This window comes from Syngnathus typhle, linkage group LG14 (genome assembly GCF_033458585.1).
Source record: "Syngnathus typhle isolate RoL2023-S1 ecotype Sweden linkage group LG14, RoL_Styp_1.0, whole genome shotgun sequence".
Classification (NCBI taxonomy): Eukaryota; Metazoa; Chordata; class Actinopteri; order Syngnathiformes; family Syngnathidae; genus Syngnathus; species Syngnathus typhle.
The window spans coordinates 2,056,843-2,071,928 of record NC_083751.1 but is presented as its reverse complement, the minus strand read 5'-3'; the positions used below and the strand labels follow the sequence as shown (position 1 = coordinate 2,071,928).

The 15,086-nt window shown below is 45.9% G+C and overlaps 1 protein-coding gene across 3 annotated transcripts in view; it reads right to left on the bottom strand.

The window, feature by feature from the left end:
• Positions 1–660: 660 nt before the first annotated feature.
• The window catches only part of sema6bb (sema domain, transmembrane domain (TM), and cytoplasmic domain, (semaphorin) 6Bb), a 68,614-nt gene continuing 54,188 nt past the window's right edge, over positions 661–15,086 (bottom strand). For all 3 annotated transcript variants that reach the window (XM_061297708.1, XM_061297710.1, XM_061297709.1), the window contains 5 exons: positions 14,371–14,550; positions 13,840–13,980; positions 13,446–13,523; positions 11,412–11,470; positions 661–2,854 (listed from right to left, as the gene is read on the bottom strand). In XM_061297708.1, the coding sequence (XP_061153692.1) occupies positions 1,956–2,854; positions 11,412–11,470; positions 13,446–13,523; positions 13,840–13,980; positions 14,371–14,550 (1,357 nt within the window). In that variant the 3' untranslated portion in view covers positions 661–1,955. The remainder of the gene's footprint in view (positions 2,855–11,411; positions 11,471–13,445; positions 13,524–13,839; positions 13,981–14,370; positions 14,551–15,086) is intronic.

The window sequence follows — 15,086 nt, the reverse complement described above, 5'->3', positions numbered from 1 at the left end:
AGAAGAAAGAACTTTGAAATGAAAAGAGTTGACTAGACATTACAGTACATTCTTATCAGACCTTTCTAATTGTTCATCACGGCATCCATGATGGGTTCATTTATAAGCATGACGGGATGTTGATGAAGCGCTCCGTCTACAGAGAGGCGAGAAAGGATGCGAGCGAGACAAAAGCCAAAACAAAAGATCGGGGAGTGCGATGAGAGCCTCCAGACCCAAACGGTCCGTCTTCTGAATGCAGCTTCTGTTATTAGCGCCCGCTGAGTGATGACGCCACAAGGGATGACGCTTGGCAGCGGGACAGAAAGTCCTGACGGAGCGCTGAGTCATGCCTGACGCCAATCACTTGGTGCCATAATTCTTAAATGACCAACCAATCAGAGGACAGAAAAAAATGCTGATGTCATCATTAAACCCTTTTAGGATAAATTGGAGATTGGATTGGTTAACAAAACCGCGCTTCAAACCCCCACCACTAGATGGCGGCAGCAAACTTCACAACATCGGGTCACAATCGAGTCGCGTTGGTTTCGGAAATGTGGGCGTAGAACTAACTTATATTTAATGCTTTAATGATTTAAACCAAGTGTTTTGAGTTACAAACGTGAGCCAATTGCTCATATCTCAAGGCAACCTCATAGCTTATGATTGATTCTGAAGTCTCTGGGTGGATGAGATTGACATGGCGACACAAACTGAAATATGAGCGGAGAAAATGTAACATCCATTTACACATACTGGAAGCCATGGAGCCAAGAGAAAGGCAATGGAATCCGTTGAAGCAATTCTATGGAACCGATATTACATTGCAAAAGTAGATGAGTGCTTGTGATATTGTTTAAGCCACCACTGACTGAGCTGGGCTGGGCCGGGCCGGGCCCTGTCTTATCTCCCAAGATGGATGGATGGGTTCGCCCTTCCTCATTGCTATTCCGTGAGGCGAGCTGTCTGACTCTTAGCGGCTATTTGTTAGCGCACAAAGAGGCTCAGTGTTGGCAACGAGCGAACTGAATGGAGCTCCCGAGCGAGACGGCACCGGACGGCCGCAGCTCACGTTCGCCAAGCTTGAGGTCAGGTCAGATGAGACCCGATAGCGAGGGGGGGGGGGGGACGCGATGGAAAAGGGGCTTTGTTCATTTTCCCAAAAAGCCCTTTACTGAGAAAACAGATTGGAAAAATCATCCTCTGGTTTTCCTCTTGTTGATTATTGCTCTCCTTCACGCATGTTAAGCTTTTAAACGGCCATGACGAGGTCCACAAGTTCACTCGGATGGCTCGTAACAAGGTCGCGCAATGTTTACTTCTTCCCCGGGATGGGCATAATCAAAAACGATTATCCCGTGAATTGATTGTTAAGCATTCGGCGGGGTGGAAACAATTAATGGTGTGTTGAAATAAATAAGCCTCCGTTGATTAGTCGACGCTAATTTCCTGTCCAAATAACACTGCAAGTTGAGCACCCGCACTTTGGCACGATAACTCGTGCGCCCAATCGCTTCAGTCCCAAATACACGCAGACATACAAACGCACACGGACCTCCGTGTGGCACGGCGACAATAGCCACAGAGAATAGCACAAAGTAAAATATACACGGTGGTGAAGGGGAGGCATTGCAATCGTGCCTCGACAAGTCCAAATCGTCCATCATTGTCCCCACGCTATCATTTCGCCCTGAGGCTCCGCCTCCCTAAGCAGCCCATAACCGCGTCCTGCGCTCCGCGGGTCGTACCACAAGCAGAGCGAGAGGGGTGCGCCCAAAGAGGAGCGGCCATGTTTGAGTACAAGTGTCCCTTTTGCTTCTCGTCTCTCTCCCTCCGGTCGGCGGAATGACGTCAGAACGTTGAATGACGGCGAGAGAGGACAAAAAGGGAAAGTAAAAGGTGGAGGGGGGGCGGATTGGTTTCTTCCAGTTGCAGGGGGGGGGTGGAGGTCGCTCAGAGAGATTTCAGTGACCTCACTGGACACTCGGGGTTCTCTCGCTCTTTACAAGAAGGTGGCTGTAGTCGGCCAGTTGTCCGAGTCCACCTCGGAGCCCGTGCATCTCCGGCCTGATGAGGCGCTGGGGGTGGTACGGCACGCCGTTCACGCCGTTGTTGCCGTTGTAGTTGAGCGCCTCGTGGCTCCAGCGAGGCTCCCCGTAGTCCGCGTGGGGCGTGGGCGCCGAGACCACCCGCCGCCGGTCCGGAGACTCCTGCGGCGTGCTCGGGTAGATGTAGTCCCCCGCCGAGCTCCTCAGGGCGCCCGCCGGACGCCCGGCGCCGTTCCCGCCCCGCTGGGCCGAGAGGATCAGGTAGCGCTGGCGCTCGGCGTGCGGCGGCAACAGAACCTCGCCCGGCTCGTCGATCCGGACCATTCCTCCGCCGCCTCCGCCTCCCTGCAGGAACTTGGAGCTCAGGTAGATGACCGAGTTGTTGGGGCAAGGAGGCCCGACGGCCGTGAGGAAGGTTTGGCTCTGGTCCCAGTCGGTGTCGGGCAGTCGCATGACCCGTTTCTGCTGCAGCGGCGTCTGCTCAGGTGTGGGCAGCAGGCCGGGGTCCAAGTCGCCTTTGGGCCATCCGTTGGCTGTGACAAACGGGTTGTCCACCTGAGAGTTGCGCCGATCGCCTCCGCCCGTCCTGGTCACGCTCATCACCGAGCCGCTGCGGGCGGGCCCGAGTATGTTCTGCTCCTTGTCGTTCTTGCGACGGGCCCCTTTGGCGCCGCGGCCGTGCCGGTGTCGGTGAGTCATGATCCAACAGACGGCCAGGCCGGAGAAGACGGCGCCCGTGGCGAAGGCCGAGACGGCCGACACCACCAGCAGGTTGACGGACACCAGGCCGTCCGGCTCCTTGATGAACGTCTCTTGAAGTAATCCTGGGGACAAAAAAGGCACACAAAAGCTTTTTGGTCAAAAGGCACACCGTAGAAAGTCTTTGGTGGGGGTTGTGCTGGTTATTGACTTTCATTCCATAAAGTGGAGAGTGATTTTAATAGCTCTAATAAAGCGTCTTCTTGATCGAGAGTGGTTCTTCACGCCAGCATGTCTCGCAACAGAAAGAAGAAAGAAAGAAACAATTGCGCCATTAATTGGGACAATACGGAATTTCTTAGCGTTGAAAGAGGTGAAGACCAAGTGATCCCGCATATCATATTAATTTATATCATTTAAGCATATTCTATTCGACAGCCGAGTCGATAGGCTTGGCCACACTACTGATGAGAGTTCCCGCCCCCAGCTACAAAGTGGCAAGTGTTTATTGACCGCAACTTGAATGAGTCAACCCGCCTGGTTGGTCAATCAATGTCCTTTTTTTGTTTTAATTAAACCCTTCATCGGAAAAGGTGATTGCGGCGTCACCTCGTTCGACAAAAGGGACATTTTGCTTGGGTTGGGGGAGAGGGGAAAAAAAAAATCCTCTTTGTTAGCCATTAATCCTCTCTCCGCATCGCTTCCATTAGCTCCCACCGCTTTGATGGAAGTAATAGCTTGCAACATCCACAAAAAAAAAGTTGAACTCGGGTACAATTTCGAATCAAGGTCGCTGCCGCGCAATCTTTTTTTTTTTTTTTTTTAAATAAAACATTACGCGAGAGTTCGATTTTATTCCTCCGCGCTCGCCCTCCGATCGAGCCACCTCGAGCGGCAAATGAACGAAAAGGTCCACAAGCATCGTGCGGCTTGTTTAACATTGCGACTGATGAGGCCAGACGAGCCCTTGGCAATTTGATAACCCCAAGGAGAGATGAGCCACAATCAATAAATTGGTTAGTAGAATTGAACTGATTACCCACTTTATTGATTTTCCTTTTTAGGTGGGCCACTTTTACACATCCTGTTGAAATGTGCTCATTAGTCTCCCGGATGTAAATAAAATGAATTCCTAGCAAGACATTGATACAAATAAAAAAGGAAAACAATTCAATTCACCTTGGGAACGATTATCAACACAATTTCCAGTGTCCAAAAACATTTAGGCTTTTTCAAGTACCCACAAAAAATTTGTCATCATTTCCATTCATTTCAAGATGAGATGGAACAAAGTGAACTTTATCTCAAGGCAGCACCGTATCTAAAAATGTTCCACATCAACCCACTTGTTTTTTCCAGATTTCTGCCGACTCCGTCGAAACTCAACATGCACGTCATACAAACCTTTTTTCCGCCAATGAAATGAATAGCGTGCATCGTTCCCAACTCATTCGAAGCGGCGGAAAGTGAGCGCGTGTTGCTAATAATCTGCCTTTTGTACAGACAACCGGCACCATCGGCCCAAATTAACAGCGGATGCATTCATGACGGTGAAAATGAAATCCCAGCGGGGTGTCGGGGGGGGGGCCATCAAAGACCACCGGAAACCGATTTCCCGTCGATCGAACTGCCTCCCTCTCAGATTCCACGCATCTTTAGCGAGCGTATGTACATAAGTCGCTTTTGAAAATAATACGTCATTACCTGTCAAAAATGGCTATTCTGCCCCCCCCCCCCGTTCAAACAGCATATGGTGCACTTTTTGACATCTTAATACTCGCTGTCAACTCCGCAGAGCCACCAATGAAAAGATGCTTTATGGATTTTTAACGATTACTGTCACAAGCGTCCGCAAGCATCCTTCTTCTTGCTCGGTTTGATTACGGCAGAGCAACGAGGCCATCAAAACAACTCGTTACTTTGCTTTTAAGTGGAAAAAGTGACTTTTTAATTGCTTGTATGCACATATTTGGCTCTCCAGAGTGTCAAGTGTGAAATTACAAAAAGCAAGTAGATTTTTTTTTTTTTTTTTTGCGAGCCGCCTGTCGTCAGAAAATGCGCCGTCAGCAAGCCGGGCGAGTTTTGAGTTGTTTAATAAAACGTACGTCTCTCGTTAAACAACTTTCATGTTCTCGCCGAATGCAATGCAGAGCTGAAGCGCTGTTGGATGTATTGATTAGCTTCGCGTTAGCTTCCGATGACTGACAAACATCATTACGCAATGTCTAATTTCAACAGCATATTAAATCAGGTGAAAAGTGTGCTGTAATTCTTGATCTTGCTATAGGGAGACATTTGTCAGACATTTATTAACAAATGAACAAAACTAAAATTGAACCAAGATAAAATATCTCAAAATATAAGATATTTGATCTTACCAGGCATTTTTTGAAGAGAATTTAATTTACTTCAGGAAAAATCTTGATTGGTAACTTATTGAGTACATTTAACTCAAAATAAGAAATGCCGCCCACTGCTTTCTTTTCAAGTCCAACATTTCCTAACTGCAAAAGTAATAGCTCTCCCCAATGCCTTGTTGTTGTTGTTTTTTTTTTTAATGAGTGTGAATCCGCTGAGTGATGGCGCTACTATTAAGTGTGATAAAGAGGAAAAGGGCGCGGAAAACATTTTTTGGCTTGCTTCTGGGCAATCGCACAATTACAGGCTGAGCGTTGCCTTGTGTCATAAATTATACAGTTGTAGTGGCCAAGTTAATTCCCTGTGTCCTGTCTGCTTATCAGCAGCCTTTTTGAAATATTCATGTCGGGATCACAGGTGGCTGCATTCGGTCCACGTTGTGAATCTTCCACAGGCGCACTTGATGAATTTTTCAGCTGCCGAGGTGGCCGCGTTTCTCGGCTGTGTATTAATAATAGGGATGAAAAATCATGGAGTGACTCAATACAATGATATTCTGCCAAAGGCAGCTTAGCGCAATTGTGCCATTATAGATGTACATTATTCTAGCTCAAAATGATATAAAAAAGGAGGCACCCCCCAAAAATGGGCAACACTGTACACGCCTCAAGAAAAGCACCATATACATCAAATCATCTCAATCGAGGTAATTAAAGTGCTTAAAAAAAGAAAACGAAAGAACCTATGCGGGAATTCTCCTTACTTGGTCAGAAAGTTGGTTTTTAGTTGAGGCTCGTAAAGCGTGTTTACCCTCAGGATGGCTGTAAAATCTTTACGGCTCCTCCCCGACAGGCTTTTTAAGCAAGGAGGAGATCCGGATCACTCCGGGAGCTCTCCGAGATGCAAGGAAAATAAAAACACAACCTGCACGGAACCAGTCAGACATGCCAGTTTTTTTGCTGACCGACCGCCACGAGTGAACTCGTCAAACATTTATGCGCGCCAACCGCCATTGCAAGTACGTAAGAATCACCAGCAATTAAAAAAAAAAAAGCTGAGCAATCTGTTTCTCGTGAAAAATTCAAAAAGTCTAAATTTGCATAGGAGAAAAGCTGTGTGTTAAAATCATCAGCGGGGTTGTTGGGGGGTACCGAGTCAGACCCCCCCCTTCCTGTCCCCATGTAATCAGACGCTTTGTTTGGCTCCCCATGAACGGTTTTATTCTTCCCAGTCAAGAATTCTCCCAATTTGTATGTTACGGATCCAATTATGACTGGGGACTTTGTTTCGCCCCAATACCAGCCGGTCGACCTGGAGCGAAAAGCTGATTAAGAAATGCTTCATCCAAGCCAAACAAAGAAGAGCCAAAGAAAGAAGTCCATGGCTAAGATTTCACAGGATTGGCTTTAGTTTGGATTTACAGACTTACCTCCACTTTTTGGCCAGTATTTTTATATGCCCAGAGACTCTCCACGCTTAACTTGTGGAGTCTAAAGTTGAAGTGATTCTCTTGTTTGGTAGTCTCGACCGTCTTAAGTGAGGCGCAATCATCTCTAAGCACAACTGTAAACAATTTAAATTAGTATTTTTTATGTATTCGTCCGCCAGGTGGTGCTACAACCCCCTTTCACAATTTACTGCTGTCATCTGATGTCATCTAATCCTATCCATAGTCACATTGATTTTCTTCTGGCCATGCAGCTGTTGCGTTGTCATATTTCTCCGAAAAATCAGTCCCGAGTTCTACTGCTGATTTCACATTTCTTACGGAAAGATTTTGGATCTAACCTATTTTGTCAGTCGAAACATGACCATCACTGCCGTAATAAAAACTGTGAGGCGCTCTCACAAAAGGGCTTCGAGTCCAACCCAGGTGGGCGATGATTCATATTTTCATTGAGGGGAAAACGTGAAACAGTCATTCTTTTCGGAATGACTAAACAGGCGATAAACTCCATAGCAGGTCGGCTGCTCGCAAACAATCCGCCCAGAGGGTTCATCTCTCACTCCCAAAATCAATCGGCTTAATCTATCTAACGGCCCGCGTCCGTATATCACATCGTGATCACGATGTAAACCCACCAGACGATTTTTATGTTCAAGCATTCCAGTATTAGTTTGATTCCTGGCAGACATAAAACAGAGTCAAAGGAAATGATTAAAATGTCAGCATAGGAGGCCGTCTGAGAGACTAGCCTCGCCTCCCGCTTGTTCAGCAGCAGCTGTGGTGTTAATTCACTTTCTCGTATTGTTCATTTTGCAAACATCTACTGTTTCAAGATTCCCCCACCACCAGCAGGGAGATGAGAGCAAATGGATTGATGTGGAAGTGTCCAAGAAGAAAAATAAAAGATGGGGATTTTGGATTTCAGATGCAGGCTACTAAAGAGAAGGCTTATTGATATGTCCTGGAAAAGCTTGATGTTGGCATGTTGCTAGGCAGATTCAAGAATATTCAAAAAGTATATATATTCTTTATCCTGTGCGAAGAACGAGTCAATTGCTTTTTTTACTATTCTACTAACCCTAACCCTTATTTTATTTTACATAATGAATCCAAACATATTACAAGCTATAAAGTCCCAGCCATGAAAAAAAAAAAAATGAACGTACTGTTGCGCTTGGAAGGCAACACATTGATCATTAAGAACCAGTCTGCTTCTCGCAGCTGCAAATGTCAATATGAAGCCATGTCGCCTTTCCAGAACCCTCACGCGGGCCCGCCTCCAAAACCGCAGTCATTAGAGTGGAACCGGCCCAGACCGCTGCCGTAAATTTGACGACAAATTCCCTTTCCTGCACGCAAGAGCCGCACGCAACAGTCAGCTGTGTACCTTAACCACGCGCCGCAAACAAAGGAATGTTCCGTCAACCGCAACGGCGGACCTCAATTACCGAGTGATTGCCTCTCGCTGCTGCAGGAGTCAACATGGCATTGTGTTCGTTCAGGAAATATTTTCACGACGCCTTAATTGCTTCCTTCTGCAGCCGTGACGGCGGAAAGGGTACGACGTGTCGTGCCAGCGCCCCCTTTTTGCAAATTCATCTATTTGCAGATTTTGAAACACTTACATAGTTGCTGTTTTGTCCTCAGTCATAGAGCAAAAGAAATGCATCGGCGCCCTCTAGTGGCAGCTTTTTGCTTTTAAAAGGATTTTGCAGGGGGACTAAATTTGACTGATTAAAAAAATATATACATTATCGACGGACGGGTTGTAACTAGAAGTCGTGAACTGGATTTTTTTTTTTTTTTCAAACTCTGGTCCAGATGACGGACGGTCAGGCGGCGACAACCTGCCGTAAGTGAAAGTGACATCTTGTAGCGCCATTCCACGCCTGAATCCATTTGGAGTCATTAGCATGTTTGCGTTGGCGGTTTTCTATTACAAAAACATGCTCAGATAAACACGCTGAGAGAAAAACCTGATGGGAAGTCACTCGGTAGAATTTAGTTTGGCTGGGAGAGGAAAACTTGATTCTCGGTCAGCAGTGGCGGAGCTACGTGGTGGCTAGGGCCGCCCCTTGCCCCCCTCTCTACTTTGAGCTACTTCTTGATGACTATCTCACACATTTTTGTCAGCATCATCAATGCAATGTGAATGCAATTTTTATTTTATTAAACACGGAGAAAAGGTAATAAACTCAGCTCCGCCCTGCTTGAAATGAAATTGGCCCTCTGACTTTTTAAGCAAAATGAGGCGAACGCCATGTTGGATTACTTGACATTTCTGTCAGATGGGGAAGAAAGAGGGAGGGAGGGAGGGAGGTAGGGAGGGGGAGCAGTCAATGAGATGACAACGTATGAAAAGGGAAAATGAAGGCGATATAAGGCCTGGACGGACGAGCTACCCGCATCAAGGGGGTACGCTTCTTGGCTTCCTGTTTGATCCCCCCCCCCTCGCTCCTCGCCTCCAGTTCACCCTCATGACTCTTCGCCTGTGATGTTCCGAAGCCTTTCCGCCTTTAACATCCTCAAAGTTGGCCCTCTTCTTGTGATCTCTCGGCCCTTTACTCATTGCTTTCTCTCTTTACTTGGTGATGTGATTTAGCAGCACCCCCCCCTCGCCCCCCCCTTCCTACTCCTCATGCTCTTCCCTGAGAGGAATCACCCCTTGATATCAATTTAAGTGACATAGGCCAGGGGACGAGATGAAAATCGATTCTCCCTGCAGCCGATGCTTCTTCTATGTGACTGGGGGGTGGGGGTTGGTTTCTCTAAAGCAAGGTCATATCCATCTCCCTTTGAGCTCTCATGACAAGGCCGAGCCCAAATCAGTCTGGCACTGACTGGACTGAAGAGGCATTAAAGAAGGAGCAGTGCGGCTTGATAGCGCAATAAAGCACTGCGCGAAATGACTTTGCTCCTCCAAAGCAAAGTTTCCCTCTTGTTAAGAAAGGCTCGCTAAAGTTGATACTTTACGTGACTTAAGCTCGAGCTACATTGCAAGTCCGAGTATCCAATGACAATTTAAGGCCGGATCCAACTAGCTGGTACGATATTTACATTTCAAGAGACACATTTGATTACGTTTGCTATTATTTGTAATTCAAACAAATGGAAAATGATACCGGGCCAACAAACACGACGGCGCTCGCCGAGTCGTCGGAGGGTTACGACAGAAGCGGAGCGATGTGACGAGCGCAAATGTGTCACTCCTGATTTACATTTGCGGCGTCTCGGCGGACTTTAAAATGTCAACGTCAATTTGAAGAACAGCCAGTGAGTTTCCCTTTCAACCCGAGGATGACATTTGGTTCATTTCCTTTCATCATTTTCGAATTTATCTCAATAAGCACACGCGAGGAAAACTTTGGCTTACTTTTGCACTCTCGACCGAGTTCCTTAGCGAATGAGTACACTTAAATGAATTCACTTTGGACTAAAAGCCAGGACAAGATCAGAGTTTTCTACAGCTTTAAAATTATCTCATGCGTGCAAAAATGAAATACGGAAGCACATGAATAATGAATAGCTTTTAATAAGCCTGCTGGACTTATTAAAATTTAATCAGGAACTGGGGGGGACAAAAACGAATCGGGACGACCATGATTGGCAGTTTGAATTTCTATCACGTTAGCGGCACATAATACACGCTGGGTTGCAATTGACTGTACAGATAAGACCGCTACGTCAAATTTAATTTTAGGATATTTTATTCAGCGACTTGCTGAAACATAATATCCCTCCCAAAACTAATATAAGACTCGTGACAATAAGTACAAGCCAGGATGAAAGCCAAAGTTTGGGATCATTTGACATTTCAAGTTGACAGGCCAACCTGAGCTAACAACTAGCTAGCTAGCTACAGCGTCAACTAGCTAGCTACACTTTCTTATTTGGAAAAAAACCCCTCAAGTAGCCACATATGGTTCCAAACGATTAGCGTTAATCCATGGTAAGCATTGAACATCTCTTCAGGCTCCCTTTGCCTTTTCCCACTGAGATTTTTCCAGCAATGTGAAGTCAGAGCGTCACATCAAACAAGGGTGCTGATCTCCAACAGGATTTGCGCGGTGATTATCCAATATTTATCTTTTCTTTTCACGCGGAGCACACGCCACACGAACTTGGGCAACTTTCAGAAGCAAAGGATTAATTTGCACACACTGGAATTAGTGCCAAGATGAAAGTCAGGTCTGCATGTGTGTCAGGGGAGCATCCAAAATCTCATCTGGAGTAGATGGATTCATATATAATGTGAGGCTCACCTACATCTATTTCCATAAAGCAGAGGAAAACGTGAACATGAAGGGGAAATCAGCTGGAGGACAAGATAATTAGCCACAAATTGATGGAAGGAATGCAAAAGCGCACGTACATTTAAGGACAGCGTAAACAAGCCAGCTGAGAACACACGCAGCTAGCTGCCACACCAAATGAGAGCATCAGAATCTCTTTGTGTTGGATGGCGCCGCTGCTGACTCTCGCGGGAGGACGCCTCATCGCTGTTTATTTGCGACGCATTTCATCTGGCACGCGTGCAAACTCTTGATATTGGTTATTGCGATGGCGAGAGAGTGTGCAAAACCTTTTTTTTGGGTAGGACCGCTTTAGTTTTTGAGGAGCTTTTAAAAACAGCATTAGCCGATTTAGCGTTTCTGCTAGCCAATTTGCAATGCTAGCAAAGCTATGCTAGCTTATATTTGATGTTTTCATCCCAACATTAATATTTTTACTTTTTAGTTGGAATGTTCAATATCACTTATCTCCCAGACCATTCTTTTTACTTCTAAGTACAGGAATTAAATCATTACTTCTATGTTTAATGGGGTGTGAGTACTTTTGCAACTTCTTGAGATAAGCGATATTCACTTTGCACTTACCGTCGCAGTCGCCCAAGTGAGCCACGTTTCCCTGCTCGACGTCTTGTTCAAACGGCAGCCTGTCAAAGAGGATGCACAAAAACAATTTTTAGACATTGTCTAGTTCATCTCATTTTTTTAAATTAATATGTCCATTATTAGGACATAATTCAAATTTTTAAGCCTAAAAAGTCTTCTCAGACAAAAGGTTCTCGAGCCTTTACCATAAAAAGCTCGTCAAGAAAACAAAAGAAAAAAATGAGAACACGAAGACGCCCCTGTGGCTCCATTACGATCCTAATAACCGAAGCACGGCTCTAATTTAAAGATCACGCATACCCGCGGGGAGTTTAATTTAGCAGCTTAATGAGCCGAATTGCAAAACCATCTTGGTCAGCATGTTCACTCTTCATATTCTGTATTGATGGTGTAAATAGAAACTCCTGGGTGTAATGCAATAAATAAGATCGTGGCAGATTTTTTTTTTTTTACGAGTTTCACCATTGACCCAAATTGGTCACACTGGTGGGAGCACCGGAAATAGACTTTGGAGGGCGACACCACTTTTATATTTATTTATTCCTCCGGAAAATCTTTCCCTCTTTAATAACCTCGATGGATGGTTGTGATTTCCAGCGGTTATTACAAAAAAAAAATAAACATCTCACCACAACATTTCTATTCCAGACCTCACTTGTGTTCAATTTGGCACCTCGGGCAGCTTTTGGTCTCAAAAAGATGTCATATTTATATCCAAATGAAATTTCACCAACACAAATCAAATGTTCCACTTTTATTACTATCCGTTCTCTGAAGATTTTTTCATAGCCATACCTGTTAATGTATTCATGGCCTGATAAATAAGCGCTCACGGAATCTCGGGCTCCATGTTTTGACCGAAAAAACACGATTGCATAAGCAAACGGACACCTTGGTTGAATTGAGGCAGGAGCAAATGCTTAGTATATTTTGTTGACCTTATTTAACCTCCGGAATGCGGATATGAATACAAAGTGGTGATTATTATCTTTGTAAAGGCAATTTTTTTCAATTGAGGCGCTCGCTACAAATTTCTCAGACGAGAGGAAGCGGAGACGAAATGAGAGAACCAAGCAACGAAAAGAAAACACAGCTGGCAAAACAGAGCCGAGAAGCACTCGGCACGAGACGCACAAAGGCGGTCGAATTAACGAAAGGGAAAACGCTGGCCAAAAATATCTCATTAGGAATTGAATTAATATTTCAAAAACATCCGACTGGTTTCTCACAGCGTGCAAAAACAAGAAAGAGAATAGAGCAATAAATGTTGCAATCAATTTCGCTCCCGTGAGGAACAATTTGCACTCAATTCAACCACTTGGGATATTTTTTTTCCAGTGCTCCCCCCCTCCCAACTTTTTAACACCCCCGACCCGTTTCACAAAGACATATCTCGATGGACTGGCGGAGTAACAAACAAAAACAAAAAATAAATAATCATAATAAAAATAAGTTGCCATGACGACGTCTTTTCAAATGGTCCTGCTCCGACCTCGCAAGATGCCTGGAGGAATCTCCCCGTAACTGGAAGCAGGATCGATGGGCGAGTGGAGCGGCCCGCTTAAATCGAATCAGGACAGGCCACACAACGGGTCTGCGTAGCCCACGGTGGTCTTTACGGACCCGCCGTGTCTGTTTCCTTGGCTCGGCATCTGTGTTCTCGGAGCTTCTAATTCAATGAGCCGAGCGCGGCGGAGGTGAGCGCATGTGCACGGACGGCTAAGTGAAAGAAGCTGCGGCGTGGTGCCGCGGTAGCCATCGCCATCTTGAACCAATCGCGCCACTGACAGCCCACTTAGAGCGCACAGATGGTCCTCTCAAAGCATGACTTGCAGACCATATTTAGTAATAACAGCAATCGCAGGTGATTTTCTGTTGATTGTTTTTTACTAGAAAAGCGTAAATTGAGAGTTGCGCAAATGTGTAGTACCACATTGCGCCACAACACGCCGGGGCAGCACTGAGCACTATTGTACGACGTAATTGAGAGCAAGAACAAGATAGGGTTGAAGTTACCTGGTTCCAGGGCGAAGGAAGGAGCAGGTGCTTCCTCTGGTCCAGCCACAGTACGGATCCCTGGAGGCGATGCAGTTTCTGCGCGAGAAAAGCCAACGTCACACTCGGGCCCAGAATTGGATTGCGAGAATAGACGCTTGCCACTTTTAGTGCCATTATCCTTTTCCAAGCATGAAATGAATTTAGGGATTGATTTCCTGCTTGTGCGGGAATTTCCAAAGGACTTTACAGCTGTGGGAATTTCATGTAGGGCATTTTAATTTCAGCCTATTTATTAGCAACATATTCTTTTTGAAAATTCACACTTATTGTTTTATTTGCGTGAGATTTATGGCAATTTCAGTTTGTTTTTCCCGAGATGGACAATTTGAGTGTGTGCGTGTGTCGGGCTCACTTGATGCAGCGCGAGAAGCGCTGGCAGCGCGCTACAGGCACTCGCACCACGCAGGAGGGGAAGGCCAAGATCAGAGTGTGACTGGCTCGATCCAGAGTCAGAGACAAAAGCTGCCTGGCCTGTGGAGAGTCACCGGCGCATCTGCGACAACAATACACACACGGGGAAAAAAACGAAATAACATCTTGGAGCTTTAATCAGTGTGGAAAAGAAAAACAAGCCGGTGAATTAAAAAGAAAAAAAAGCTAGTAAATGCCAAGAGGACAAACGAGGGCTCGCTCGTGTTATGCTGGTTATTCTCGTGCTTAGCGTCGTTTAAAAGTGCAGCTGGAAGATCCCCGAATGGCTCATTAGCTTTAGCGATGTTTGTCCTTTTATGCTAGCCAGGTTCATTTACACAGCAGTGCCTTGAGGTACAAGTAGCAACTGAGCTCATTAAGTCATTGTAATATTGTTCTCCACACAGGATAGAAAATATATGCTCGTTAAATTGTCTGTCTACATGTGTTGCTCCACAGTTTGTGCTCTTACTTTTCGGGGTTGAAGCCTTCCAATTCCTCCAGGAAGATGTTGCTGCTAGTGACCGTGTTGTCCTGGTTGGGCACGATGAGGAACTTGAGGACGGTGCCCCGGCTGGAGCCCAGGAACAGGACCGTGCGGTTCCTGTGCGGCCCGGCTTCCGAGTCCACCACAATTTTATTCAGCTGGTACCTGCGCACAAAACAGATTTTGGGTTCATTTCTTTTCCAAGAAATGAAATATTGTGCATTGGAAAGAAAACATGCAATGGGATTTGAATGGAAATAATTAGCGATGCTAATGAGATTGTACACTAATTAGGTTAGACGTTGGCTCGTTAGTTGGACAAACGGGCTGGTCTCGGGAACAAAAGAGGAGCGCGGCTGGACTCCGATAGTTGTGTTGTCCCTGATCCGGTCTTCATAATCCTCCCAGAGTGACAGCGCGAATCCTCGTGCGCTCGCCGTTACTTTCAACGGCCAGTTTTCTCGCGCAAAACTCTTTTTACGCTGCGAGGGGAACATCATTGTTGACGAGATTACGGCTTGTGTTTAGAGGTAGATAAGCGGGAATGCAAAGTTTTACGGCTGAAGGATGGAACGCCGGGCGGAGACGGCCACCGGTTATATATTCAATCGTCTTGTTCTTTATGTGCTATAAAAACAAGCGCGGAGGCAATCGTAAGATAAGCAACTCAGCTCTGAAGTCCCGGTCAAGTGAAAATAAAT